Consider the following 26943-nt stretch of genomic DNA (forward strand, 5'->3'; position numbering starts at 1 on the left):
TTGGTTTTCCTTTCCATCTTTTCATGGGCTGCTTTACTGTCTGTATGTCTTTTTTGCTGAAGCGTCTGCAAATCTTTTGCCTGTTTTTTAATTGGATTCTTTATTTTCCTACTGTTGAGTTTTGAGGGTTCTTTATATAGTGTGGATTAAACCCTTGGTGAGATATGCAATGTGCAAGTATTTTCTGCCAGTCCTAGCCCCTTGCCATTCTTCACAAAATTTTGGTGAAGTCTAGCACAGTGCACTTCCTGTGTCTGTCCTGTACCTCCCTGCCTCTGCCCTGCGAGCAGCGTGCAAGTCCCTGCGGATCTGGACAGCCCTCACCTTCCTCGGTTCTCCTCTTCAGAGTCCTTTTTTTTTTTTTTTTTTTTTTAATGTTTGTTTATTTTTGAGAAAGAGAGAGAGAGAGAGAGAGAGAGGGAGGGAGGGAGAGGGAGACACAGAATCCGAAGCAGGCTCCAGGTTCTGAGCTGCCAGCACAGAGCCGGACCCAGGGCTCAAAGTCAAGAACCTCAAGATCATGACCCGAGCCGAAGTTGGATACCCAACCGACGGAGCCACCCAGGAGCCCCTAGAGTCCTTTTGATTCCCCTAGTTCCTTTGCCATTCTGCGTGAACTTAAAAGCCAGCTTACTGGTAGCTACCAAAGAGTGGTGCTGGGATTTCACGGGTGCTGAGCCTGCAGGTCTAGTCTGGGGAACACTGATGCCCCATGCAGTGGCTCAGGTCCACTTGCCGAACCCTTGGCTGGCCCCTTTCATTAGCTGGCACGTCCCACACTGGTCTTGTTACGTTCGGGTGTTTCCTTTTTGTTTTTGGAGTTCCTACAAATGGCAGTTTTAGGAAACTGACTTTCAGTTGTTCATTGCCAATATGTAGAAATGGGACTATTTATCTGTTGAACTTGTATCCTATGATCTTGCTAGTGAGCTCATTAGTTTGGGGGGCTTCCACATTTTCCCACATTCCTTGGGCTATTCTGCATAAACTATCGTGTTATGCAAACAAGAGCTGTGTTTTTCCTTTTCTTGCCTTGTTGCATAGGCAGGCCTTCAGCTCTGTGCTGTGCTGCAGGGGACAGCCTACCCCCGGTGAGGGGGAGGCGTGCCTCTCCGTCTCAGGTGCTGGCCCGTCCTGCCGCCCAGCACGACATTGGCCACTCAGCATGTTCCCGTCTGCCCCTGGTTCGCCAAGAGTTTTGATCACAAATGGGATTGAATTTTGTCAATTTTTAAAATTCAGTTGAGGAGATCTTACGGTTTTTCTTATTTAGCCTGTTGACGGGGTTAATTACACTGATTGGTTATAAATGTTGATAAGCCTTGCCTTCCTGGAACAGACCCAGGTAGTCGTGACATGTTATACTCATTTCTTTCCATACGTGATGAGTTCAGTGTGCTGATATTTTGTTGAAGATCTTTACGTCTGTGTTCATAAAGGAATAATGGTTTATAGGTTTCTTTTTTTGTATGTTTTTGTCTGGTGTTGGTATCAGGGTAATTGCTGACCTCATACAATGAGTTGAGAAGTATTCCTTCCTCTTCTCTTTTCTGGAAGATACTACACGCAATTGGTGTTGTTTCATCTTTTGGTGTCTGGTTAAATCCACCTGGAGTTTCCTTTTTCAGGTGGTGTTTTGCTCTTCAGTTTCTCTAATGGATTAGGCTGTTGGGATGATCTGTTCGTGGTCCGCGGCAGTTTGTAGGTTCGGGGTCGCGTCGCACACTGTTATGTATCGTTACGTCGTGTGCAAGCCCCCAGACTTCCCGCTGTCTCCCGGGGTCCTTGTCCCTGACACCCTGTGACCTTCTTTCATTTCTGGTATTGGTGGTTGTGTCCTCTTTTTTCTTTGTTAGGCTAGGGGTTTTATCAGTTCCGTTGCCCTTCCCAAAGAACCAGCTTTTCGTTTTGTTTTATCCTTTACTCTATATTTTATTTCCGTATTGTTTTTCTATCTTCCGTTTCTTGTTACTGCTTTTGTCTCCTTACTTCCTTGCCCGCTCGCTCTGGGTTCCGTTGGCTCCTTTCCCAAGATCTTGAGGTGGAGCCCAGCCTGGGCACTTGAGGCCTTTCTCACTGCCCAGTGTGAGGGAGCACAGGAGTGGCTGTAGCTGCCTCCCAGGGGTCTCCGCTCCCATCTCACTCACAACCCCCACAAGGTACTTCTGGTCTCCTCTGAGCTTTCCTCCTGGGTCCGAGCGCTGCCTGCTGTCCCCAGTGGTTGGCGTTTCCAGCCACCTGTCTACTGTTGATTTCTTTTTGTCTGTTTGGGTTTTTGTTTTGGTTTTAAGTAGACTCCACGGCCAACGTGGGGCTCGAACTCACCACCTTGAGATCAAGAGTCTCGTGCTCCACCGACCAAGGAGGCCAGGTGCCCCTTTACTATTGATTTCTAGCTGAGTCTGTTGGTCAGAGAACACACTTTACGTGACTTCTGTTCTTTAAAGATGAAACAATGCCAGTTGTACGCGACGTCTTGGCAGTCTGTTTCCTGCAGACTCAGAGCTGCCGGCCGGGCAGAGCAGGCTGGGCTTCCCCAGGGCGCACGCACGTCCGGGGCCGTCAGGGACACATCGCAGCCTGGAGCCCTCCTGCTGCCGAGTCACCTGCCTCGCTGCCGGGGGAGGCCCTCACGTCTGTCTCCTGGCCCCTGTGGGCTCCGTGGAGTGCAGTGCCGTCACCATCATCCGCCACGTGGCCCTGAGTGCCGCGTTGTGACAGGCTGGCGTTCGGCCCGGGATGGGAATGGGTGGCGTGTGCCGGTCTTAGCTTATCAGAGACGTGACTGCCGTTGAGAGGAGAGTTTACTGTCCTTCACCAGCCCCTGGAAACAGGAGGCAGCAGGTCCTGGGGGCTGGCCCTGGGTGCTTAGGGCAGAGGGACATTAGGTTGGTGTTGAGGGTTGGTTAAGGAGGGGTTCAGAGTATGGGCTGTGGATTCAGGGGAGATGGAAGCGGTTCTGGCCAGGAGTTGGCCCCGTAATTAAAGGATGTCAGCTAGATAAATACAGAATCTAATGAAACACACAACAGCAGGGTCCTTCTTCATTTCATGCCCACAATGGCAGTGGGGTCTCAGCTCCATGCCCAGGACCATGGTGGCTATCTCTGCCCCGTGGGTGGTTGGCAAGTGCTCAGGGAGCCCACGGAACTTTCCAAGGCCACACCGTTGACCACACGCAGGCCTATATCCAGACCTGAACCCACCTGCCTCGCACGGTCGCTGCCTGCTGTCCAGATGTAGAAATGTGAGCAGGAAGAGTCTCCGAAGTCAGCAGATGGCCGCACCGTCATCCTGGCCACGGCTGCACCTGTCCTGCCTCTTGGGGTTAGACGCACGCTTCGGGGACTGAGTGACGACTCAGCTGGGCACGGACAGAGTGCCTTTCCCAAATAGGGCCCGTGGGGTTCCGGCACAGGTGTCTGGGACTCGGCCCGGCTCCCTGAGCTGTGTGGCCGGCTGCGGCAGCCCTGGCTGGTGGCGCTCCTGGGTGTGGTGCTGTCGCGTCAGCAGCCCACTGGCCTCCGGGCGGGAAACCGGGCAGGGGCTTCAGGGAGCTGTGGAGAGAGGTCCCTCTGAGTTCCGTGATGCCCACCCCACCCCCGCCCCCCGCCCCTCCCCGCAGCCCCGCTCCCCGGCCTGGACCCCCTGGTCGGGTTGTTCTGGGCAGGCCCCAATGCCTCCCGGGAGGAAAGGCTGCGTGGACGGGGTCCTGTAATGTCAGGTGGGCGAGGCACACGCCGCAGCAACAGCAGAAGAAAGGGACCCCACTGACGGCGGGGCACAGTGCGGGCGTGCCCCCAGGCCACCCGGGCCCCGCCCTCGCGCCCGCCCCCCCCCCCCGCCCCCTTCCCAGCCCCCTGCTCTGGGGGTGGGAGGGTGAGTGGGTTCCGGAAGCTCAGGGAAGCTCAGGGCGGAGGCCGGCAGGAGGCCTGGGGCGGGGGCGGGGTCGAGACGAGGGGGCGGGGCCGGGTGGGCGGGGCCTGCGGAGGCTGGAAGCTGGGACTGCAGGTGGGCGGCCGGTACCTGGGGCGGTGGGGGGGGGGGCTTCCCTGGTCTGCGCGCCCTTCCCGGGCTGCCCTGCCCCCAGACGTGCATCGAGCGCCCCCACAAGCAGGAGACCCGCCCCCTGCGACCCTTCGGAGCAAGGGGATGCCCAGTGGCACCCACCACCTGCAGGGAGCCTTGAGGGTGGCCCTGGGCCTAGCTGAGTTCCCTGGGGAGATGCGAGGGCCACATCTGGGGCTGGAGCTGCCCAGGGCAGGCCTTCCTAGGGCTCCAGGGGCTGTGGGAGGGCGCTGGCCCTGCTGAGCAGCCCTTTGGCCCCTGCAGGTTGTGCAGCCTGACCTTGAAGAAGCTGGTGGTGTTCACGGAGCTGGAGAAGGAGCTGGTCTCAGTGGTGATTGCCGTCAAGATGCAGGTGAGGGCAGTCCACCCAGGGTGCCTGTGCCGTCCAGGAGATGGGGGCACGGCCACGCCGCCAGCTCTCTGCCCCGGGTGCTTGACCTGGAGGAGGGTCCTAGCGCTCTGGCATGGTTGGACCCCACACAACCAGGGCGCAGTCCTGTCCGCCCGAAGGGCTGGCGGCCGGGGAGTGTGGAGGGACGCGAGCGTGTGTGTGCAGGTCACTTGCACAAGGGCCTTCCCAGAACAGAATTGTGCCACACACACCCTCACATGTGCGCCCAGTGCCCGCTGGCCCTTCTCTGCCAACCTCTGACCCGGGGCTGGTCTAGCTGTGCCCGCCTCTCGTCCTCAGGCCCCTCTCTGTCCCTCTGATCCTCACGGGATCTTGCCTTGAAACAAATCGCTCTTCCAGGAGGACCTGACCTGGGCCCCCACCCTGGGGGGCAGCGACCCTCAGCACTGCCTTCACCCAGCCGCCAGCCGCCCTGAAGGAGGTGCCATGTGTGCTTCCTTGACCCCTTCAGGGACACCAGTTCCTCGTCCACTCCCGAGTCAGGAGGGCTCTCAGCCCCCTGCTGCTCATATGGTGCCTCCCGTGGCCCTTTGCGGACGTGTCCCCCCTACGGATGGGGTCCGCCCTGTAGGCACCTCCCTCCCCCAGCGGCCGTGCTCACAGGCAGCTGCGTGTGCTGGCTCCTCCTTCGAGTGGCCCCCTCAGCTGTGCCTGTCCTGTTAGGGCCCCAGACCGTCAGACGCCCCACGGGACGGAGTGCCTGCTGCACCCCCGTCCCAGGCTGCTAGAGCCCACATTCACGGACCCCGTGAGCTCAGGCGACAGGGGTGCTGGTCCGCGTGCTCCATAGCTCCGTGTGGGCTGGGAGCAGCCAATGCCATGTGGTCCACAGGCCGTCCACCCGGACCCACAGCTGTGCCCAGGACCCCTCCCTCTCCATCACTCCCGTCAGCTCACACGTCTGTTGTTTTTGTCCTGGACCCACACCCGCTGCTGCCCTCAGCTGCTTCTCTGCACCCTCGTCTTGGTCAGATGCCCTGTAGCCGCAGTTCTCTTTTGTGGCTCTGAACCCACCTGCCCTTGGTGCCCCGCAGACGTGGGGCCACACCATGTCCGTCCCGTGGCTTCCTGCAGTCAGCATTCAGCCTCCCGGTCTGTCCATGTTGGGACAGCTGTTTAAAAAAATTTTGGCGGGGGAGGGGGGCACCTGGGTGGCTCAGTCAGTTGAGCATCTGACTTCAGCTCAGGTCATGGTCTCCCGGTTCGTGGGTTAGAGCCCCATGTCAGGCTCTGCGCTGACATTTCAGAGCCTGGAGCCTGCTTTAGATTCTGTGTCTCCCTCTGTCTCTGCTCTTCCCCTACTCATGCTCTGTCTCTGTCTCTCTCTCAAACATAAATAAACATTTAAAAATAAATGAACTGTTAAAAAAATTAAAGAAAACAATTTTTTTAATGTTTATTTGAGAGAGGGGGAGGGGGGAAGCACAGAATCCAAAGCAGGCTCCAGGCTCCAAGCTGTTGGCACAGGGCCCGACGTGGGGCTTGAACTCACAAACCGTGAGATCACGACTCGAGCCGAAGTTGGTCGCTTAACCAGCTGAGCCACCAGGCGCCCCTAGGACAGTCACTTTTAAAACGGTACTGTGAGAAACATCTTTAATGCCTTTGGGGTTTATTTTGGTAGAGAACTTGAGGTAAAGACCTGTATGTTTTGTGCAAATGACTTGTTATTTTCTTACCACAGGTATTTAGTGATTAGTTTTTCCTAGTGACCTGAGAGCTCATTATACACTGAGTTTGTGTTTTGTGCATCTATCTGTGCATTTTCAGTTGTGCTTCTAGACTTCTCATCTGGTCCCAGTGGCGGCGCTGCCGTGAGTTAATTATCACACCTTGTACCGCATTTTGCTTTCTGGGGAGGCAGTCACCCCTCAGAAATGCTTGGCGTCTCACACACCTGAACAGGTGCCGTCCGTTTACCCCCTGACCCCGCTGCGGCATTTTGGTAGTCACACGAGGTGTGGCAGGGACCATTCTTGGTCAGCTACAGGAGGACTTGGAGGGTCAAGGATGTGGACGTTTTTAAGGCTCTTGAGAAGTCTCCCCAACGGTGCCTTTGGGAATCCTGTGAGCTTGTGCCTTCCCCCCCTCCGACCTGTGGCTTTTCATCCCGAGTGTTTTCGGGGATCCGACGTGACGTCCTTAGCCAGTTTCTCTTGTGAGTGAGAAGCTGTCCTGTTGTGTCCCAGGGCTCCAAGCGGATCCTGCGGTCCCACGAGATCGTGCTGCCCCCCAGTGGACAAGTGGAGACCGACCTGGCGCTGACCTTCTCCCTGCAGGTGGGCCTGTCCTCCCCTAGGGCTCAGCCAGAGCCTTAGAAGACGCGTGTGCTTTGTTAGATCGAGCTTTCCCTCCTGTTCCTGCCGTGAAGAGAACATAGTGAGGCCTGGACTCACCCTCAAAAGGCCATTTGGGGGGCCCCCGGCTGGATCAGTCGGTGGAGGTTGTGCGTTCGAGCCCCACGCTGGGTGTAGAGATTCCTTAGACGAAGAAAGAAAAACGTTTTAAAAAGACTATTTTGTTCCAGTGTTTAGAATAGGTGGGGGGGACATATGGACCCTCAGTGCTGCAAGTTCAGACCCCCGTGAGGTATGCTGGGTTTGGTGCGGCCGCGGCACGGGGCCCCCCCCCAGCGAGAACCAGAACCCCTGCCCTGGCGCCTCCCCCCCCACCGAGGCCCGGCCTGCACAGTTGCTCTCCTGCCTTCCTGTATCTCTGGGAGGTTGTTTTAAGGGGGTGCTGCTGTCCCGTTAACACACTCGCTTTAAAGGTGAATGCCGTGTGGGCGTCAGCTCACGTCCCGTCGAAAACCTTCTCTCCTGGTGAGTGTGTCGCAGAGGGCTGTGGTTGAGCGAGGCCGGCGAGAACCCCGCTGGCCCCTGCCTCCCGCCGGCCCCCCGGGCCTGCCTGGCTGTGCACGTGACCCTAATTCTGACGCCACCACAGGACCTTCTGGGTTATGTGTTGAGTTTCTTCGGGGGCCGGTTTTATCAGAGAGCTGTTCACCCTCGTAAGTGCACGGCTCTGCGGTCTGGACAGCCGCGTGCAGGGGTGTGGCCTCTGCTCCTCGCAGAGCCCTGTTGTTGCAGCCCCTGGCGTGCTCTGCACGGCAGCCTGGACCAGCACCACTCACGGGCCCACGCGCTCTGCAGTCTGCGCCGTGGGCAGCTGTGCTGGGTGGCCACCGCCCCGCTGATTGCCCAGAGACCCTGGCGGTCCGCTCACATCTGCCAGCGGCGGCTTTTACCGTGTCCCGGACTGAGGCCCACGGTGGCCCAGCGAGGAGTGGCGGCTGGCACATAGGGCAGCGTGACTTCCCTTCTCTGCAGTACCCTCATTTCTTGAAAAGAGAAGGCAACAAGCTCCAGATTATGCTGCAGCGGAGAAAGCGGTACAAAAACCGGACCATCTTGGGCTACAAGACGCTGGCGGCGGGCTCCATCAACATGGCCGAGGTGAGCGCGTCCCCGCTCAGCCGGCTGCCCCCCGCCCCGTGCGCCCCGACCCGACCGCCTGTGTGGCTGGGCTCTGCTGTGACGGCTGCTCTTTGGCCGAGGGTAGATCCTGGCCCGGCGTGGGTCCGTCCTGCGGCCTCCCGGAAAGAGCGTCCCTGCGGGGGCCCCCACCCCAGCTGCTCCCTCTCGGGACAGCCCCGTTCCCTTCTGCCGGCACTGCCCGGGATGCTCTGGGTCAGGGGGTGACCTGAACGTCAGGAAGCTCCCTTGGAAACAAGCGCTGTTGGTCTGAATGGAACCCGACTGCCCGATGCCACCTTGTCCTGGGGGACCTGGCGTCCCAGGTGTGGCAGGTGTGGGGCTCAGGAGCCCGGGCCTCTGGGAGCTGTGGGGAGGGCCCTGGTGTCTCTTGTGCTGTGGGGCCTCCACCGTCATGGGGTGGCGGTCCGGGCTGTCCAGGCCACTGTGGTGCCCACACAGAGCTGTGCTGGTGCCCGCCTGGGGCAGGGCAGGGCAGGGCGCCACGTGTGAGTGGGTTGACCAGCCTGACCCCGTGCCCCTCGGCCCTTCTCATCTGGCCCGGGACCTCCATGCGGGGCTCGGACAGCGGCGGTACTGGGTTGAGGGACGGGTGTGGGGTGCAGGCTTTCACCCGGGCTGGCGCACGGGGTGCGCGGAGGCGGTGCCCCTCTCCCTGGTCTACTGGAAATTTCTCCCGACCGGAATGGCTCTAAGGACTCACCGGCCAGGTGGGCCAGCCTGGCGGGCGTTGGCTCTGCCGCACGAGACCCCCAGCCCACGCTGCTGGCCGGTCCTCCTTGGTCCTCCACAGACACAGGCCCCTGGACTTGGGTCTCCGGGGTTGGTGGCCCACAGCCACAGCCTCACACGCTGTTCGCTGTGGCCAAGCCCCTCCCCTCTCGGACAGCCTCCAGTCCCCAGTGGCAGAGCCTAGTGCCGACCCCCCCCCCCCAACCCCGTTCTTGGCCAGTGGCCTCCCGCGGCCCCCACACCCGTGTCCCGTGCCTCCCCTTGTCAGGCTGCCCCACGGTTGTGTCTCTTGCCTGCCGCGTGCCGTTGCTCACGTGCACCCGGAAGGTGGCGCTGCCCGGTGCGCTTTCTAGCGCCCAGCCCTGCCCCGCCCCCAGGTGATGCAGCACCCTTCCGAGGGAGGCCAGGTCCTGAGCCTCTGCAGCAGCGTCAAGGAGGCCTCCGTGAAGGTGGCCGAGATCTGGATCTTCTCCCTGTCCAGCCAGCCCATTGACCACGAGGACAGTGCCATGCAGGCTGGGCCCAAGGCCAAGTCCACAGGTGTGTCTGCCTTCCCGTCCTGCCGGGTTTGAGAAGCCGGGGCGGGGGGCTGAGAGGGTTTGTGGGTTTCCCTCTGGACTGCACCCTCACGGCAACATCGTGCCTGCTCTGGGAATCTAGGCTGGGGGTCCCATCCCCACGCCCTATGTACCCCGTGTCCCGCGTCCCGTCCCCGCGCCCCGCACCCCGTGTCCCGCGTCCCGTCCCCGCACCCCGTGTCCCGTGCGTCCCGTCCCCGCGCCCCACACCCCGTGTCCCGCGTCCCGTCCCCGCGCCCCACAGCTGCAAGCTCAGCAGGAGGTCACAGGGTTGGCCACGATGCCTTCCGGAGTCTGGCACAGATCCTGGCGTGGCTGTTGCCACCGTCACGATGGGGCCGCTGTTCCCCTGAGGTGTGGGAGGGCACGTGGGGGAGCCAGTCAGGCACGAGATCCAGGCTGAATTGTCTGAGGCCCACGGGGGCCGCTGTGGGAGCCGGGAGGTGCGGCCCTGCCCCCACCTGGAAGTGCCCGTGGGGGCTGCGGGTGCCCAGGGCCCGGTCCTCTGGCTGCTGCCTCATTGCCGGGACACCGGTCGGAATCTCAAGGCACTCCCTGTTCCGTTTGCTCGTTCCGTAGATAACTACTCTGAGGAGGAGTACGAGAGCTTCTCCTCTGAGCAGGAGGCCAGTGACGATGCCGTGCAAGGGCAGGTAACCTGGGGCCTGGCGTGCGGGACGCGCGGCCACCTGGGAGATGTGGCCTCAGGGCTCCCCGCAGCCGCCCAGCCCCCGGCAGACAGCCCTGGACCCTCCTGAGGGGCCCGCGTGCGGGAGGCACTGGGAGGGGAAGCAGAGGGGGGGAGGGCAGTCCTCCCAGCCCGGGGCTCCGTGTCTCCCCAGGACTTGGACGAGGAGGACTTCGATGTGGGCAAGCCCAAGAAGCAGCGGCGATCGATAGTAAGAACGGCGTCCATGACCAGGGTCGGTGGAAACTGGTTTTACTAACACTGGGGCAGGGGGGGGGCGCCGGGGTCGGGGGGGCCCGGGGGGGGGGGGGGGGGGGGGGGGGTGGGGGGGCCCCGGGGGGGGGGGTCGGGAGGTGGGGTGCCGTCCAGGTCCCCCCGATCTGGCTCTGCTGGCTTCCCCTGAGGCCCAGGCCACGACTCCAGGAGCCGCTGGCCATTGTTCTTTATTCTCTGGCAGGGGGTCCTAGAGCTCACCCCAGGGGTGCCCGTGGCTCCTGGCCCTGGGGGGCAGGGGAGGAGGCGGGGCTACCCCCCCCCCCCCCCCCCGTCCTGCTCAGGCCACTCCAAGAGCAGAGGAACAGAGCTGGGAGGCTGTCCCCTTCCCTGAGGGAGGCCAGTCCCTTGTTTCTGTTCAGCCTCTGGGCCCGCCCAGCACAGAGGCCCTGGGGCCTGGGCAGGCCTCTAGGCGGGTGGGGGGAGCTCCAGACGGAGGTGGAGGCCCATCACAGGACGCCCACCCCGGGGAGAGCTCCCAGAGCCAAGCCGCTGCTGCATGTGGGCTGAGGCCCCCCAGCACGGTGGGTGGTCACGGGGTAAAAGGCCACGGGGCACAAGCCCAGACACCTCCCCACCTCCTCTGGAGGCCCCGGCTGGGGGCACGACAGCACCTGCGTGAGCCTCTGTTTACACTGGGTGTCCGTGCAGGGGAGCGTGGCCCCCCTTGAGGGTGGCTGCCTCGGTCATAGCCAGAGCTCGGACTCTGAGGCCCAGCGCGGCGCTGGGCACACAGGGAGCTTGGGGTCTCTGCGGAGCCCTCGCTGCCCCCCCTGCCCAGCCCGTGCCCACCCCTGGGTCCTACGGGAGGGAGGCGGTGCCGTGGCGAGGGGCCGGCCACAGGAGGCCGAGGGAGGAGCCGTAGGGACGGCACGCGCCCTCCCCGCGCCCCTCCTGGGTCTGTCACTAAGCCCGGTGCGGCTGTGGTTCTTAATGCCCGCGAGGGGTCAGCGCTGTTGGCGGGCGAGAGCCGAGAGCCGCGCTCGCGGGAGCCCGTACGGACTGTGCGCCAGGCGCCTCCCTCCTGCCGGCGCCCCCGCAGCCCGCTGCGTCCTTCGCGGGGAACCCGCCCCTTCGGTTCTAATTCTGTCCCACTTGCCCCGCAGCAACAAAACTTCAAGCAGAAGGTCGTGGCCTTGCTGCGGAGGTTTAAAGTGTCCGATGAGGTGAGTGAGATCCTGCCTGCCCCCCAGGCCCACGGTGGGGTGTCCTGATGAGGCGAGGGCTCCGGGGGCACCCGGGCCACATCCTGGCTCTGCCTCTGACCGTCCTGTGGCCCCCTGGGCTCCCGTGATACCTCGGGGGTCGAGCAGCGGCCGCCTGTGTGTCTCTCGAATCACAACCCAGGGAACAGACCAGGAGGGAGGCTGGACGTCATTCGGGCTGTGACCATGTGTTTCCTGTTGGTTCTAAGCCGACTGTATGTTTAGAGCGGCTTCAGGTTTGCGGAGTTGAGCAGAGACTAGCTTCTGTGGGCCCCATCGCCACACACCCGCCCCCCACCGCGGACGCGCCGTGGCACCGGAGCTCCCTCTCTTGGCTGTTTGCCACCCCAAGTGTGTGGTGATGGGTTTGCTCACTTTTATAACCAGAAGAAGAATGCTTTGGTTTTACCTTCCGTGTGGGCAGAGGAAAGCTAGTCCACAGGTTCTGGATCTACCCGGGAGGGGTGGCAGGTAAGTGTCCCAGGTGTCACTGGCACACGTGGTTGTGACAGAACTGAGGGCGATGGCCACCCGTCCACACATATGAAGCTCCGGGAGGTCAGCTGCTCTCCGACGCAGGCACTGGGATCGGGTTCTCCAGATCGCTCCTCGGATTCGGGAGGGTCCCTGTCAAATCCCCAGCTGCCTGTTGGTAGACCAGCTAGTCCTAAAAGTGGAAACGCAAGGGACCCAGAACAAACAGAATAAGCGATTGTTAAAAAGAAGGAAATTGAAGCAATGATGCTTTCTAATTGCAAAACTCAGGAAGAGGTATGGTAATCAAGACCGTATGATCAGCGAGACCGGAAGTGAATCCATTTAAATTTTTTTAAACATTTATTTATTTTTGAGCGAGAGAAGGACAGAGCATGAGTGGGGGTGGGGCAGAGAGAGAGAGGGAGACACAGAATCTGAAGCAGGCTCCAGGCTCCGAGCTGTCAGCACAGAGCCTGACGCGGGGCTCGAACTCACAGACCAGGAGATCGTGACCTGAGCCGAAGTCGGACGCTTAACTGACTGAGCTGCCCAGGCGCCCTGAATCCTTCTATTTGTGGTCAATTGATTTCTGGCAAGGATGCCAAGACCACCCGATGGGGGGGATATAGGCTTTTCGGCAAATAGCGATGGTACCGCTGGGTTCCAAGTGCTGAAGGGTGGAGCTGGACCCTTACCTCACACCATGTACAAACACCAACTCAAAATGGACGGAAGACCTAAACATAAGAACTTACACTGTGGAAGTCTTAGGAGAAAACAGAGGAGTGGTCTTGGCGGTAGGACACAGAAGCACGGGAGCCAAAGAGAAAACCAGGGGTCAGACCCCATCAAAACATAAAACTCATGTGCTCCGAACAACCTTCCAGAAGATGAAGTGGTGGCCATGAGATGGAAGGGTTTTACAAATCGTAGATCCCATAAGAGATCAGTACCCAGAAGATGGAAGACGTACAACCCCAAATACGAAGACGACACGGGTAAGAAATTAATCGTCCAGCGTAACAGCTGATCGGAGGGTCTGACGAGACGTTTTCTCCGAAGAAGATACATAAACAGCCAGCAAACCCACGAGAAGGTGCCTGGCATCACGAGGCGTCCCGGAGGCGCAAGCGAGAACCTCACCGAGCCCCACGCGACGCCCGCCGGCAGCTGCGGCTTCGAGCGGAGCAGGGAGACGCTGGCGGGGGTGTGCAGCAGGCCCTCTTCCAGGCGATTCCACCAGTGATGGCATTCTTGGCGTTTACCTACGAGAGACCCGGGCGCGTCCACGCAGACTCAACGGTCACAGAGGCTTCGTCTACAGCGGCAAACCCCAGAACGTCCACCCCCTGGCGGTGGCTAGACCGTGGACGGGGCGGGCGGTGGCAGGGCCTCGCTGCGGTCAGACACAGTGCGCAGACGGGTCTTACCGCGCCGCGCCGAGCGAGAGGGCCTCAGAGGGCCGCTCTCCGTGTGGCTCCACCTCCTTGACGTTCCGGAAGAGGACGAACACGCGGGACAGAAGTCGGTTCAGTGGGTGCCTGAGGAGGAGGAGAGGGGACAGTGAGAGGCCAGGGAGGCCCTGGGGAGGGAACATCTCCCGTGTGGCTGTGGTGCTGGCCTGTGCCAGCTGCGCGCTTCTGTGTGGAAGCCTGAGTCACGGGGGGAGGAGTGGCCCAGCCGTGCCGGCACCCCGTGACTGGAGGCCCCCGGGGTCACCCCAGCGTCTGGCACAGCTGGCCTTTGGCACCTGCTGGACAAAGGGTGCTCGGCGGCTCTGCGTCCTTTTCCCACCTGTCCTGCCGAGGGGACCCCCACCCACCCCTCGTGCGTGCGCTCACACGTCTGACGTCATCGTAGGTCCTGGACTCAGAGCAGGACCCTGCAGAGCGTGTCCCCGAGGCGGAGGAGGACCTGGACCTTCTGTATGACACGCTGGACATGGAGAACCCCAGTGACAGCGGCCCTGACCTGGAGGATGATGACAGTGTCCTCAGCACCCCCAAACCAAAGCTCAGGTGAGCACCCCGTGGCCCCCAGGTGTGGCAGGGGGGCACAGGCTGTGGTGGGGGGGGGGATGGGGAGGCTGTGTTCTGGAGGGATCTCTGTGGAACCCCAGGTGAGCACTCCGTGGCCCCCCACATGTGGCAGGGGACGCAGGCTGTGGCAGGGTGGGACGGGGAGCCTGCGTTCTGGAGGGATCTCTCTGGAGTGCGCTTGGGAGCATGAAGACAGGAGACCAGTTTGGAGGCCTTGCAGGGTCAGGGATGGAGGGGCAGGGGCTCTGCGTGTGGAGGGTGCCCGGGGGTCTTCCTGAGGTCCCAGCCGGGCTGAGGCGACCATCACAGGAGAGGCCCTTCTGTGCAGTGGGGAGACGGGCTGCTGGGACCGCAGGGCCTCCCTGTGCGCAGGGGAGGGGAGCGGGCATGTCCCCAAGGAGCAGGGCATCTGCCTGGCCGGGGCAGGGGAGGGCAGGAGTGCGTGTGGCCTGTCTTGGGGGCATCACTGTGGGGTCCGGGCAGGCTGCCAAGAGGGGGCCACGTGGCAGTCCAGAGCCCCCGTGGCCTCCTGGTTTTGTTTTTCACATGGTGGTGGACGTGTGGTTGGATGGAGACGCGCACGTGGGGGGAGGGTGGGCTTTCTGTGCAGCTGCTGAGCCTCGGGTTGTCCTACTGTGGGTGCACCTGTGGCGTCTGCGGGCTCTGGTTCAGGTGTCCGCCTCTGGCCTTCACTGTGGCTCCAGGGGCCCAGCTTCTTGCCTGCTGCCCACCCACCTCCCGAGGTCCCTTGGGCTTTGCCCCCGTCCACTGGGACAGGCCCTGCTCCTGTCGGCCGCTGGCTGACCCAGGCCACCTCCAGGTCACTGGCAGCTGGTGCTCACAGTTCTGGGAGTCTGCGTGGACGTCTCGGGCACCGTTTCTGCCCTCACTCCCACATTTCTCTCTCCCTGGTGGCTTCGGCACCAGACCATGTGCCCCCGTCCACCGTGTCAGCTTGAAAGGCTTCTGAGTCTCTTCGAATCTGAGTCCCCCCACCCTCTCCCCAGCTGTCTGCTGGGGACAAGGTACTTGGCCTGGTCTGCCTGGGGTTGCTAGATCCTGCTGACCCCACCGTCATTGCACTGTTGAGCCTGTGTTCCTGCCAGCTGGCTGAGGAGCCTGCCTGGCTGGCCTGCTGGCCCTCCAACAGAACTGCTGGGTGCAGCCCGGGTGCAGGCCAGGAGGGGGCAGGGCAGGACCAGGGATGAGGTCCTGGGCCGTGGGTGTCAGGCCAGGAGGGGGCGGGGCTCAGGGGTGAGGTCCTGGGCCGTGGGTGTCAGGCCAGGAGGGGGCGGGGCTCGGGGGTGAGGTCCTGGGCTGTGGGCGTCAGAGCCAGTGGTGGAGCTGATGTGGGCCGCAGGGCAACCTCTCCTGGGCTGTGGTTCCCTTGCCCCATCCCAGCCCTGTGTGGCCGCCAGACCCCAGGGCACAATGGCTGAGCCTTCAGCCTGGGGAGGGTCCTGGAGGGTGACCTGTCTTCGTCCCCACGCCCAGGCCCTACTTCGAAGGGCTGTCACACTCCAGCTCGCAGACGGAAATCGGGAGCGTCCACAGCGTCCGGAGCCACAAGGAGCCCCCGAGTCCGGTGAGCGGGCTGGACGTGGCAGTGCCCACCCTGGATGGGAGCGCAGACCGCGGGTGGGCCTTCCAGGGTTTCCCGTCTCTGATCCCTCAGGGTGTTGGTTACACACCAGTGTCAGACCAGCCCAGAGCTAACCGTGCTCTTGGGTCTGCGTGTGGCTGGAATCTCCCTGCCTGATGCCAGGTCGCTGTCACGGGGTGACCTGAGCCTTCAGTCTAAGGAAGCCCTGGCCAGTCTTCCCAGGCTGCCCCCCAATCCCAGATCCCCCTGCCTGGAGGTGAGCCAGCCTCCGTGCCCATCATTAAATATGCCCTGATTCCCATCTGGTCCACACAGGCTGATGTGCCCGAGAAGACCCGGGCCCTGGGAGGCAAGCAGCCGAGCGACAGCGTCTCTGACACGGTGCCCCACGTGAGCAGGCCCAGAGCACGTTCGTTTGTGCAAGCACAGAGCCCACTAACACACTGTCTTTAGGGGTCTGAGCCCGCAGGGCAGGGCTCGACACTCAGGTCCTTACCTTACACCCCAGGGTGTGGTCAGGGCCCCCTGGGTTCACCCCCACCCTGGGGGATGGCCAGGGTTCCCCTGGATTCACCCCCACCCTGGGGGATGGTCAGGGATCCCCTGGATTTTACCCCCTCCCTGGGGGATGGGTTAGGGTTCCCCTGGATTCACCCCCACCCCAGGGGATGGTCAGGGCCCCCTGGAATCACCCCCGCCCCGGGGGATGGTCAGGGCCCCCTGGATTCACCTCCACCCCGGGGGATGGTCGGGGCTCCCCTGGATTCACTCCCACGCTGGGTGATGGTTAGGGTTCCCCTGGATTCACCTCCACCCCGGGGGATGGTCGGGGCTCCCCTGGATTCACCCCCACGCTGGGTGATGGTTAGGGTTCCCCTGGATTCACCCCCACCCTGGGGGATGCTCAGGGATCCCCTGGATTCACCCCCATCTCAGGGGACTTTCAGGACTCTCCTGGATTTATCCCCAGGCAGAGGATCAGTCAGGGTTCCCCTGATTTGCTTCGATCCTGGGTGACAATCAGGGCCCCCTGGATTCACCTCTCCCATCAGGGCACGGTCAGGACCCCCCGGATCACTGGGGACAGTGGGTGTCCCCCTGCTTTGCTGTCAGCATAGACACTGTGAATGCTGGGTTCTGGCCCCTGTTCTCTCATGGAGGTTCTCAAGGAAGATGTCTGGGACCAGAGGGCAGGTTTTAGGGAGATTTGGAGGAGGTTTGGTGCCGGTCTCCCCAGCAGCTGAGACCAGGAGCCCTGTGGTTGGATGTGGGGGTCAGCTCGGCTCCCCAGGCCAGCACGTCCATACCGTGTGCAGAAAGTTGCGAACCCAAAAAAGGCCCAGACACCCCCACCCAAACCAGGGACTTGCCGGGTGTGAGGCCGGCCCTCGGGAGGCCCCCACAGGGTGCACATTCCCAACGAGCCTCCTTCTCTGCACATCAGAGCACCCCCGCCCCTGGGGAGCAGCCTGCACAGCCGGAGGACAGCCCGGAGGTGGAGACCTCCGCCCTGGACATGTTCACCGAGAAGCTGCCGCCCAGTGGGCGGATCACCAAGACAGAGTCCCTCGTCATCCCCTCCACCAGGTGACAGCATGCCCTGGGGAGGCTGTTGGCCGGGCATTGCCCACGTGGGCCGGTGTGGTGGGCAGGGCCCCTTCTGACCAGATGAGAGTCACTTAGAAGCACAGAGATCTCGGCCCACCTGGGGGTCCACAGTGGACCCCTTGCACCCTGTCTGCAGCCAGCAGGCCTGCTGGGGCTGAGGTGTGGTTCCTGTGGCCGTCTCACATTTTCCGCCACCTGTACCTTATGGACCTGTGTGACACCAGATGCCGGTGTGGGAGGGGGTGCCCAGTGCCGTCAAGGTCAGGAGCCCCCAGACAGTGGCTCCAGGTCCAACACTGGAGCCCCGGGGGTGGGGGGGCCTGGACCTGCCTCTCAGAGCCATCGAAGTGGGGGTCTGAGTTGCAGCTTTGCATGGGAAGACACTCTCAGAGGCTGTCTCACCTGCCCCCCCTCACCATCTTGGTCAGTCTGGGGGTCGTCTCTATGCCCCTCCCTGTGATGTGCCCTTCCTCACCTTGGGCACCTAGCCGAACTCCCAGCCGCGGTCGGCCTTGTGCCTGCACCACGGCCAGAACCCCCGTTCCCACCCCAGGACGTCCCTCTGCAGGGCGGCCAGGCCCTGGAGGGACAGCGGGGCTGCTGTGGTGCCCCCACCCCTTCTCTGCTTGCACAAGTTTAATCGGGCCTCATGCCGGGTTTAAAGCACGTGCGTGTGTGCTCGTGGCCTCCACACTCGCCCGCCACCCGCCCCACGTGAATCCACCACAGCCCCACCGCTGAGAGCCCCCTTCCCTGGGCAGTGAGCACGTGGGCCTGCCCCAGCCTGTCCTGGTCCCCCACAGGTCCGAGGGGAAGCAGGCTGGCCGCCGGGGCCGCAGCACCTCCCTGAAGGAGCGGCAGCCGGCCCGGCCACAGAACGAGCGGGCCAACAGCCTGGACAACGAGCGCTGCCCGGACACGAGGAGCCAGCTGCAGGTGCGTCTCCAGGAGAGGAGGCCACGGACACCTCCCACCCACCCGGCCGGGCAGCTCGAGGGTGGGATCTGACCGACCCACGGTGTCTACAGCCCAGTGACCTCTGTCCAAAGCAGAGCCAGGTTCCTGAGCGGGAACGGGACCGGGCTGTCCTTCCCCCCTCCCGGGTGGCCGCTGGGGCAGGGGTCAGCTGGGCGGGCGACGGGACGCGGCGCCCTTCCCAGCGGGTGTGGACGGGCCTGTGTCTGCAGATCCCCAGGAAGACCGTGTACGACCAGCTAAACCACATCCTCATTTCTGACGACCAGCTACCTGAAAACATCATTCTCGTCAACACCTCCGACTGGCAGGGGCAGGTGGGGAGGGGGCTGTCCTTTCTGCCGGGGGGAGGGGGGTATCCTCCCTGCGGGGGCGGGGAGCACGTGCCCAGTCCTTGCGAGTCGTGGAGCTGACAGCGAGGCCGGGTGGAGCTTTGAGGCTCCGCCCGCCCCTCGCTCCCAGTTCCTGTCGGAAGTCCTGCAGAGACACGCGCTCCCCGTGGTGTGCACGTGCTCCGCGGCTGACGTGCAGGCGGCCTTCAGCACCATCGTCTCGCGGATACAGAGATAGTGAGTCCAGCTGCCACACGTGTGGCAGCCGGGTGTCTGTCGGGGTCCCTGCGCCCCAGCCTTGCCTGTGGCTCTGCCCTGGGGGCTGCGGGCGGGTTCCAGGTGTGCCCGCCCACCGGCTCCCCACGGCCCCGTCCTCTGTCCAGATCTGGGCGCTGGTGGGAGTTCCTGCGGTGCAGGGGGGCTCCTGGCAGAGACCCACCATCGGGGGCCTCCTGGGTGTGGCCAGCAGGCCCCCCCCCCCCCCCCCCCGGGGGGGCGGGGCGCCCGCGGTCTGGGGGGCCCGGGGGTCGGCCCCCCCCCCCGGGGCACAGGGGGCACGGTGCTCCCTTCGTCCTGAGCGGTGTGTGCCCGGGGCCCTGGGGACACCCCTCGGGCGCAGTGGGGTGGTCCTGGCAGCAGGGACGGCTCCCTGAGGCCTCTGTCCCCTCTGTGTCCTGCCCTCGGGGCCTCAGCTGCAACTGCAACTCCCAGCCCCCCACCCCCGTGAAGATCGCCGTGGCGGGCGCGCAGCATTACCTCAGCGCCGTCCTGCGGCTCTTCGTGGAGCAGCTGTCCCACAAGACGCCCGACTGGCTGGGCTACATGCGCTTCCTCATCATCCCGCTGGGTGAGGGGCTCGCGGACGGGGTGGGTCCTCATCGTCCTGCTGGGTGGGGGGCTCGCGGACGGGGTGGGTCCTCATCATCCCGCTGGGTGGGGGGCTCGTGGACGCGGTGGGGGGCGATGCGCCACAAGTGCCCCTCTCGTGCCGGCCCCGCACGCACCTCACGCGATGCTGTCGTCACAGATAGGGTGGGGGTGGTCACGAGCCCTTTTACGGCATCAAACCCTGGGTGACCGCACTCTTCGTTTTTGCTTACGCGATTCGTTTTATGACCAAATCCGTAAACGTCAGCGCGTCGGAAAGTGCTGGATCGTGGGGGGAGACTCATTGGCGCCCGAGCCCCGCTTGTGGTCTGCAGGACGCCCCCCGGCCCATGGGGAGGGCTCTGGCGGGGCCGCACAGCACGTCTGTCCGGGTGGACGCCACGGACTCCGTGGCCTGGCCCCCCCCCCCCCCCAATGGCTCGCAGGCTCCCACCCTGTGGCCAGGTACCTGGGCTCCGTGGACTACCGCTACAACAACTTCTTCCAGGACCTGGCCTGGAAAGACCTGTTCAACAAGCTGGAGGCCCAGAGCGCCGGTGAGGCCCGGGGTGAGCTGGCGGGTGAGGCCTCGAGGCTTCCCCGCCCCCGCCGCGCCTCTGTGAGAAGCAGCTGTGTGCCCTCCTCTGTCCACCGTGGGCCTCGGGGCTGGCCGCTGGGGCCCGGGGCGGGGGCTCCTGGGAACTTGGAGCGGCCTTGCTGCCCTTGCCCGGGAACCCTTGAGCGGAGAGGGCAGAGGGCCCCCTCTGGCGCCCTCAGCATGGCCACTGCTCCTGGGCTGGGCCCTGGGCAGACAGGTGGAGTGGGGGGAGAGGCGTGGCACCCCACGGACCCTGCCCGGCTTCCTCCTGCAGCGCAGGACACCCCGGACATCGTGTCGAGGATCACGCAGTACATCGCGGGTGCCAACTGCGCCCACCAGTTGCCCATCGCAGAGGCCATGCTGACCTACAAGCAGAAGAGGTACCTTGTTGGGCCCCGGGCTGGTCAGGCCGTGGCCAGGGCTGGAGGGGGAGGGTGGGTACCGGTATACCCGGCTCCATGCCGCAGACACGGGCCACTGTGGCTGCGGCTCTCGGTCCCCTGGGCAGCACGCCGGGGGCTCCTCGGGGTGGCCTTCAGGGACAAACCCGGCTGGGCTTGGGGGAAGCCTCGGGTGGGCCTGGCAGCCCCAGGCCCTCCTCCGTATCGGTCAGAAGAAGGCAGTCTGGTGTTTTCCATTTCGTATGTTGGAATTTCTCACCGTGAAGGGTCAGAGGCAGCGGTCACACCGCCCAGCCCTAGCAGCGACCTGCTTGCTGGAACACAGGCACAGGCTCCTTCGACCGCCCGGCTTCCCGGCCGGCAGACAGTTCTCGCTCTGCCCCGGGGCAGGACGCCGGGCAGCAGCGGGCACTGGGGCTGAGGGCGGGCAGAGATCTGGCTGCCAGGCCCAAGTGGGCGAGGGCCAGGGCCCGGGAGGTGGGGAGGTGGGCTGCAGACCGCAGCGTCTCTGCCGGTGTCCGAGGGGCGCGGGACGGCCCTCCCGAGGGGTCAGCCCGCAGCTCTGGCTCTTCCTGAGCGAGGGCCGTGCCGTCCCCAAGCTGCACCTGCAGGCACGTCCTGTCCCTCAGCACAGTAACGTGTCTGTGTTTTCTCTCCTGGTGGCTTTCTGAAAAGGAAAAAGAACTTTCATTTTGACTTTACCCTCAGGTACCGCTGTCCCTGGGTCTGCACCCCTGTCCCCTGTCCCCAGGCTGGTCTTTAGGGCTGTTTAGCAGCGTGAGCAGGTGGGGTGCGTCACTTACCCTCCAGCCACCTCTCTGTGGGCCGGGGAGGGGTGGCGCCTTGCCAGGCAGGGCCCCCCAGCTGGGCAGCAGGCAGGTGGCCGCCCCCACCCTGGTCAGGACTTTGCTCTCGGGCCCCCACCCGGTTGAAGGAACCAAGACATCGGGCTGGACAGGCTTTCCTCTGTCCGTTTCAGTCCAGAGTCTGAGCCGAAGACGTGGCCACGTTTAGCTTCTCAGTGAGTGTCCGTGTTTCTGAAGCCACGCTGGCCCCACCTCTCAAATTAGAAGCAGGTGCATGGGGTACCACCACGAGACACTGTCCACTGATGCCACATCGGCCACGTGCGGGCCTCCTTATCGGCTCAATGTATTTGTGAACCTGGCTCGCGGGCTCCCCCCATCCCCCGCAAGGACAGCATGAATGCTGATCCTGCAGGCGGGGTATCCAGGCAGAAGGGTGGGGGGCCTGCCCTGGGGTGGCACGCACTCGGAGCCTCGCCCTGGCCTGGGCCCCGGGGCTGCGGACAGCAGCACAGAGGGTTTCCCAGCCGACTCTTGTGGCTGAACTGGACGGGTGGCCAGACCACTAAGACCCCCTATGTGCAGTGAAGGGCTTCCCCCCCACCCCCAGGTGGCTCCACCCTCTGAAAACCTGCATGTTGGGAACCAAACACCGGGACCTGCCTAGAGCTGCCGTTTCATTTGGGGCCCCCTTTCCTGTCCTGGCGGCCTGCCTGCCAGGTCCCTCCCCTGGGACCCTGTTCCCACCCCGGGTCTTGGGTTCTTTCTCTCCTGGGAAAGCCCAGCCAGGGCAGGGTCACCGGGCTCTAGGCAGTGCTCCTGCTGAACCCCGAGACAGACCAGGAGGAGGGGTCTGAGCCCCCACGTTGTCCTGCTAAACAAGCCTTTGTGACTAAAGAAAGGCCAGCCGCGGTGTGCCCGCCGACTGCCGCAGAAGCCCGCAGCCTGCTTCGCTGCCTGGCCACAGCGTCTCGTCTCTCCCACGCTGGCTCCTCTGAGCCTCAAGCCAGGGCTTTAGGGAACCCTGGCCCTCGTCCCGTGCCTCCTGCCCCCACCTGTGCGTCACAGTGGTGACACCGGCCCAGTGTGTTGGCCACCCTCAGAGCCCAGGACCAGGGGGTCAGCAGATGGTGACAGAGAACAGATGGGTCAGGAGACCAGCAGCAGGCGTGTGGTGGGCATGGCCCTCGGGGCCTGTCTCCACTTGCCCCTTGTGAGAACACCTGCACGGACGGTCTACACAGCACCCGGTCCGTGGCCTGTGGTCAGACCACAAAGGCTGTGTGTGGCCCGGGAGGCTCCCTCAGGGCACCGGGGTGGGGAACGCCCAGTGCCCCGTGTCCTCAGCACCCCTCAGCTCTGTGCCCCCAGTGTCCTGTTGAGGCACGTTTTGTGGTCTCATGAGCCAGACCCAGGGGCCCTCACCACGGAGGCACACGCGTGTTCGTCTGTGTCCCGAGTTTAGGCAAGCCGGTGTCACCCCTGTCGCGCTGCGCGCGTGTCGAGTGCTGAGTGTTGTCTGCATGGCCCAGCGGCTCAGCTTGGCTTCTCAGAGTCCAGCACCATCCCTGTGTGGCCGTGCTTCCTGTCTGCCCCTGCAGGCCTCTGTCTGCCTTCCCTGCGTGCTGCTCGTGGGGAGGGTCCTGGGGCCCTGTGGGGCGGAGCCTCCCCCACACCGGGCTGGGGACCCCCTGAGGACCCCGTCTTGCGCCATCTCGCATGCGAAAGCCGGCCGGGCACAGGGTTCGAATTGCTGTTCTCTGAAATGGATAAACTCTATTCCCCATAGGTCAGAAAGGCTGGGGATTTGGTCATTTCAGTGGGACGGCCCGAATCTGTAGGTTCTTTTGTCCAGAGACGTCTGCCGGGCCTTCTTCGGAGGCGTGATGGGCGATGCTGGGGCGGAGGCCCCCGTGTCCAGGTGGTGCCCAGGGGCCTGCCGGCTGCTGTCCCCTCACGCGGGTGCCAGGCCGCAGGGAGGGGGCAGCGGCTCCTGCCGGGACCGCCTTGGGCGCCGTGCGTGCATTCCGTGCTGGCCCCTGTGCATGTCTAGTGGAGAGTGCTGGCCAGGCACAGACTTCTGTCCCCACAAGGGCGGGCTGGAGAGCCTGCCATCTGCAGGGACTTCTCCTGAATGGCCCTGTGCCCGGGGACCCCTTCCGGCCAGCGCCTTGGGCACAGCTTTCTGGGGGTGAGCTCTGAGGTTTGGGGACGTGAGACTGAAGCAGAGCTGGGAGGATGGCCCGGAGAGGCAAGGAGGCCGCAGGAGGGACAGGAGGCCCGGGACTGGGCCTGCCCTGTGGGTCTTCCCCAGGCCAGGAGACGCTCTTAGAGGCCAAGTGCACCTGATGGCCAAGCCCTCCCCGGGGAGAGCGACTCAGGCTGCAGCCCAGGCCCCGAGGTGGAGGCCCATCATCCAAATGCCCGGTACAGAAATGGGCGGCAGGACGGGTGCCCGCCTGGGCCACGGAAGACAGAAAGGGGTCCACGTCCCCTTGGCTTCTGCCCTCCTCCCCCCGCGGGCCCTGGGACATGGCTGCCTTCACCGAGGATGGGCTGTGACCAGCGATCTCAGGGAAGCCGTGTGGCACCTCCTCTGCCACGAGTGCTGGCTAGCCTCCGACCACAGCATGGCCCTGAAGCCTCAGTCTCCCCTTCTGGCTGCTCTCAGGGTGTCGCTCTGTCAGAGCACGGTGTGTGCAGGCCAGAGGCCTGGGACCCGCCGCTGCCCCAGTCCCCTCTCTCTGGTTGCCCTGGACTTCACCCGGACTATCTGGAGAAAACCTAGACACCCCGGCTGTGGTCACCCCCGGTGTTGGAGGAAGACCAGTGTCCAGGGCAGGGCGGGGGGTGGTGTCCCGGGACACGCGTGGGAAACCTCTGTCTGGGGGCCCAGCCAGAATGCAGGCCCTCAGGGCACCGGGCACCTGGGATGCACAAGAGATTCCCCCAGGAAGCTGGGCTCCCGTGGAGCTCCCTGCTGGCCTCTTGACCTTAGGTGCAGAGAGATGACCCTGGGGTCGGAGGTCGGGCCGCTGCAGGGACAGGTGTGGGTGTGGTGCGGGCACTGCCGGCCACACCGAGAGAGGAGTAACTGTGTGTTTCTTGTGTTCTTAGCCCTGACGAGGAATCTTCACAAAAGTTCATCCCCTTTGTAGGGGTGAGTACTTCTCTGCTGGGATGCTTGCACTGCCTTTAAGCTCCAGAACCTTCTTCACCAATTTGAGCAGAGGATTCCTTAAAATCTGCCCCCCCAGCCCTCTTAAAGCTTCTTGTTTTCTTCCTGTGTGGAGCAGGGCTGGGCCGTGAGCTCTCTGACCTGTGCAGGCAGACAGCTCACCTGGAGGCGAGGAGGGGCCAATTCTCGGCACTGACTGGGCACGAGGCCTGTGTCAGACTCGGCTGTGGGTGGGTGCCCCGGGAGGGGCAGAAGGATGCTTCTGTCCCTCAGGAGCTGTGGGACGGGGCTGCCTCCACGCCAGGCTGCTCAGTGGGGATTGCGGTGTGTGTGAATCGGGAAGTTCACTTCCTATGCGCCGGCCGGGCCATGCCACGCTTCACGGCCTCTTACCTCCCCATGTGGCCCCTGGCCCAGGCACCTGCTGCGAGAGCCAGGGGCAGACAGGGCCCAGGGGCAACAGGCCAGCAGGCCGTGGTTTTACCCTAGCCAGGCGTCAGGGCCACTGCCGACCCTCCTGGGAGGGAAGGAGTCCAGCCGGTCTCGGGGAACCTTCTGTAGTGACGGGCAGGCCCCCCCGTGGACACTTAAAACACCGTTGTGTAACCGAGGCACGAGTCCCCGCTTAACGTGACTCCTGACTCCCGCGCTGGTTGGCCCGCACGGCCGTCTGGAATGGCATCTGTCTGACCGGGCGCCCGGGGCAGGCCCCAGAGCCACCTCTGCCCCTCGCTGGGCAGGGGTTCCGCATACCAGTGCCCGGGTCTCACCAACCTCTGGGCCAGGCTGGCCACACATGCTCACGGTTTGCTGAGGGCCGGAGTGTGGAGCCTGTGCCCCCCACCCCCGGGTGGCGGGATGGCCACGGAGGGGTACCGCAGCTCTGTGGAGTCTCCCCAGCACACCCGTGCCGTGGGAGGGTCCTGTGCCGCGTACAGGAAGAACTGGGTCACTGCCGCACCCCAGGAGCTCCCAGGGAGGGTGGGGCAGGACGCAGCGGCCGGGCGGTGGAGGGAGGACGGCACTGGGCCTGCGTCTGGAGCCCTGGCACTGACAGTCAGGCTGGCCGACGATCCGGTACTGCTGCCAGCCAGCATCCCGTTGCCTTTTAGGTGGTGAAGGTTGGAATCGTGGAACCGTCCTCAGCCACATCAGGTGACCCCACGCTCCCTGCCCTCGGGGCCAGGAAGGGGAGGGACGCCCCACCGTGGGAGGCCCGGCGGCTCCTCTCCAGCTCGGGGTCTCCCACCTCCCCGCACGGGCCCTCTCCAGCCCCTGGGGCTGCCCTGTGGGCAGAGACACAGGGGCACTCAAGGCTGCCCAACTTCTTCCCAAAGGTGACTCGGATGACGCAGCCCCCTCGGGCTCCAGTGTGCTCTCGTCCACCCCGCCGTCCACGTCTCCCGCGGCCAAGGAGGCCTCACCTACCCCGCCTTCCTCCCCGTCAGTGAGCGGGGGCCTGTCCTCCCCCAGGTAAACGTGGCCGTGCCACACAGGTGCCCCGCCCCACCCGATCTGAGAGCACCCCCGATGGCCAGAGAATGCGGACAATCGCTCCCGGCCGCTGGCCGCACCTCCGGGATGCCAGGAAGCCCGAGGGTCTGGCCAGAGGGTGGGCTCAGAACAGCCTCTGGGAAGACACGGGCTTGCTTGGGATCGGGTGCCCCGTGAGGTAGGGGCAGCGCAGGCCCTGGCCTGGTGTGTCCCCCCCCAGCCCTCATGGCGCCAGGGACCGAAACCACACCGAGTAAGTGAGTGGGGGGTGTTCCGCATGCACGGGGGGGGGGGGGTCAGGGAAGATGTGGCTGGATGTGGGTCCCTGTAGGGACCAGGGCGTGGGGTGTTCAGCAGCTCTCCTGGCCGCCCTGGGCTCTCTCTTGAGTAGAACTCACCCAAACAAAACTTGAGGGGTCTGAGGATGTCCTCACACCCACGTGGGTCACAGGGTCACAGGGTTGCTCCCAGATCCCACGGCTGGGGGGCGGGGGCACACCTCAGCTGAGGCTGGTGGACCTCGGCCCTCTAGACTCAAAGGGGTGGCTCGAGAGGGCAGACGGGTGGTGACCCGGGCGCCCCTGGGTGACTTCAGCACGGCCGCTGCGCCCGCCCGCAAGGCCCAGACTGGGCTGTCCCAAGAGCCCAGGGAATGGACCACAGTGGGCTCCAGGACTGGGGCTCCACTCTGCTGGGCGCCCACTGTGGGTCGGTCCCCCCCGCATTGAGCAGCACGGACGCCAGCTGGCACCTCCTCGCCCGTGCCGGCCACCGAGCCAGGACAGAGGAGTGAGGCCCCCTCTGCTTTTGCAGCCAGGGCGTCGGCGCCGAGCTGATGGGGCTGCAGGTGGATTACTGGACAGCAGCCCCGCCCGCAGACAGGAAGCGAGAGGTGGAGAAGAAGGACCTGCCGGCCACCAAAAACACGCTCAAGTGCACCTTCCGGTCTCTCCAGGTCAGCAGGCTGCCCGGCAGCGGCGAGGCTGTGGCCACGCCTGCCATGTCCATGACCGTGGTCACCAAGGAGAAGAACAAGAAGGGTGAGGTGGGGGTGGCAGGCTGACCGTCGGGGTAGTCGGAGGGGCAGCCCTGCAGGTCCCAAGGTCACCACA

At 63.8% G+C, this 26943-nt stretch overlaps 1 protein-coding gene across 1 annotated transcript in view; it reads left to right on the forward strand.

Annotated features, from left to right (window-relative positions):
• PACS2 (phosphofurin acidic cluster sorting protein 2) overlaps positions 1 to 26943 on the forward strand; it is a 55558-nt gene that overhangs the window by 24710 nt on the left and 3905 nt on the right. The window contains exons 2-23 of the mRNA XM_040478412.1: positions 4333 to 4420; positions 6670 to 6759; positions 7810 to 7935; positions 9084 to 9246; positions 9864 to 9937; positions 10127 to 10207; positions 11352 to 11411; positions 13788 to 13945; positions 15461 to 15551; positions 15885 to 15959; positions 17014 to 17156; positions 17981 to 18113; positions 18365 to 18469; positions 18615 to 18721; positions 19177 to 19331; positions 19798 to 19908; positions 20224 to 20332; positions 21029 to 21061; positions 24277 to 24319; positions 25450 to 25492; positions 25675 to 25810; positions 26645 to 26871. Coding sequence (XP_040334346.1) covers positions 4333 to 4420; positions 6670 to 6759; positions 7810 to 7935; positions 9084 to 9246; positions 9864 to 9937; positions 10127 to 10207; positions 11352 to 11411; positions 13788 to 13945; positions 15461 to 15551; positions 15885 to 15959; positions 17014 to 17156; positions 17981 to 18113; positions 18365 to 18469; positions 18615 to 18721; positions 19177 to 19331; positions 19798 to 19908; positions 20224 to 20332; positions 21029 to 21061; positions 24277 to 24319; positions 25450 to 25492; positions 25675 to 25810; positions 26645 to 26871 — 2351 coding nt within the window. The remainder of the gene's footprint in view (positions 1 to 4332; positions 4421 to 6669; positions 6760 to 7809; positions 7936 to 9083; positions 9247 to 9863; positions 9938 to 10126; positions 10208 to 11351; positions 11412 to 13787; positions 13946 to 15460; positions 15552 to 15884; positions 15960 to 17013; positions 17157 to 17980; positions 18114 to 18364; positions 18470 to 18614; positions 18722 to 19176; positions 19332 to 19797; positions 19909 to 20223; positions 20333 to 21028; positions 21062 to 24276; positions 24320 to 25449; positions 25493 to 25674; positions 25811 to 26644; positions 26872 to 26943) is intronic.

The sequence above is a fragment of the Herpailurus yagouaroundi genome, unplaced genomic scaffold (assembly GCF_014898765.1).
Source record: "Herpailurus yagouaroundi ecotype Mexico unplaced genomic scaffold, PumYag 141, whole genome shotgun sequence".
Lineage (NCBI taxonomy): Eukaryota > Metazoa > Chordata > Mammalia > Carnivora > Felidae > Herpailurus > Herpailurus yagouaroundi.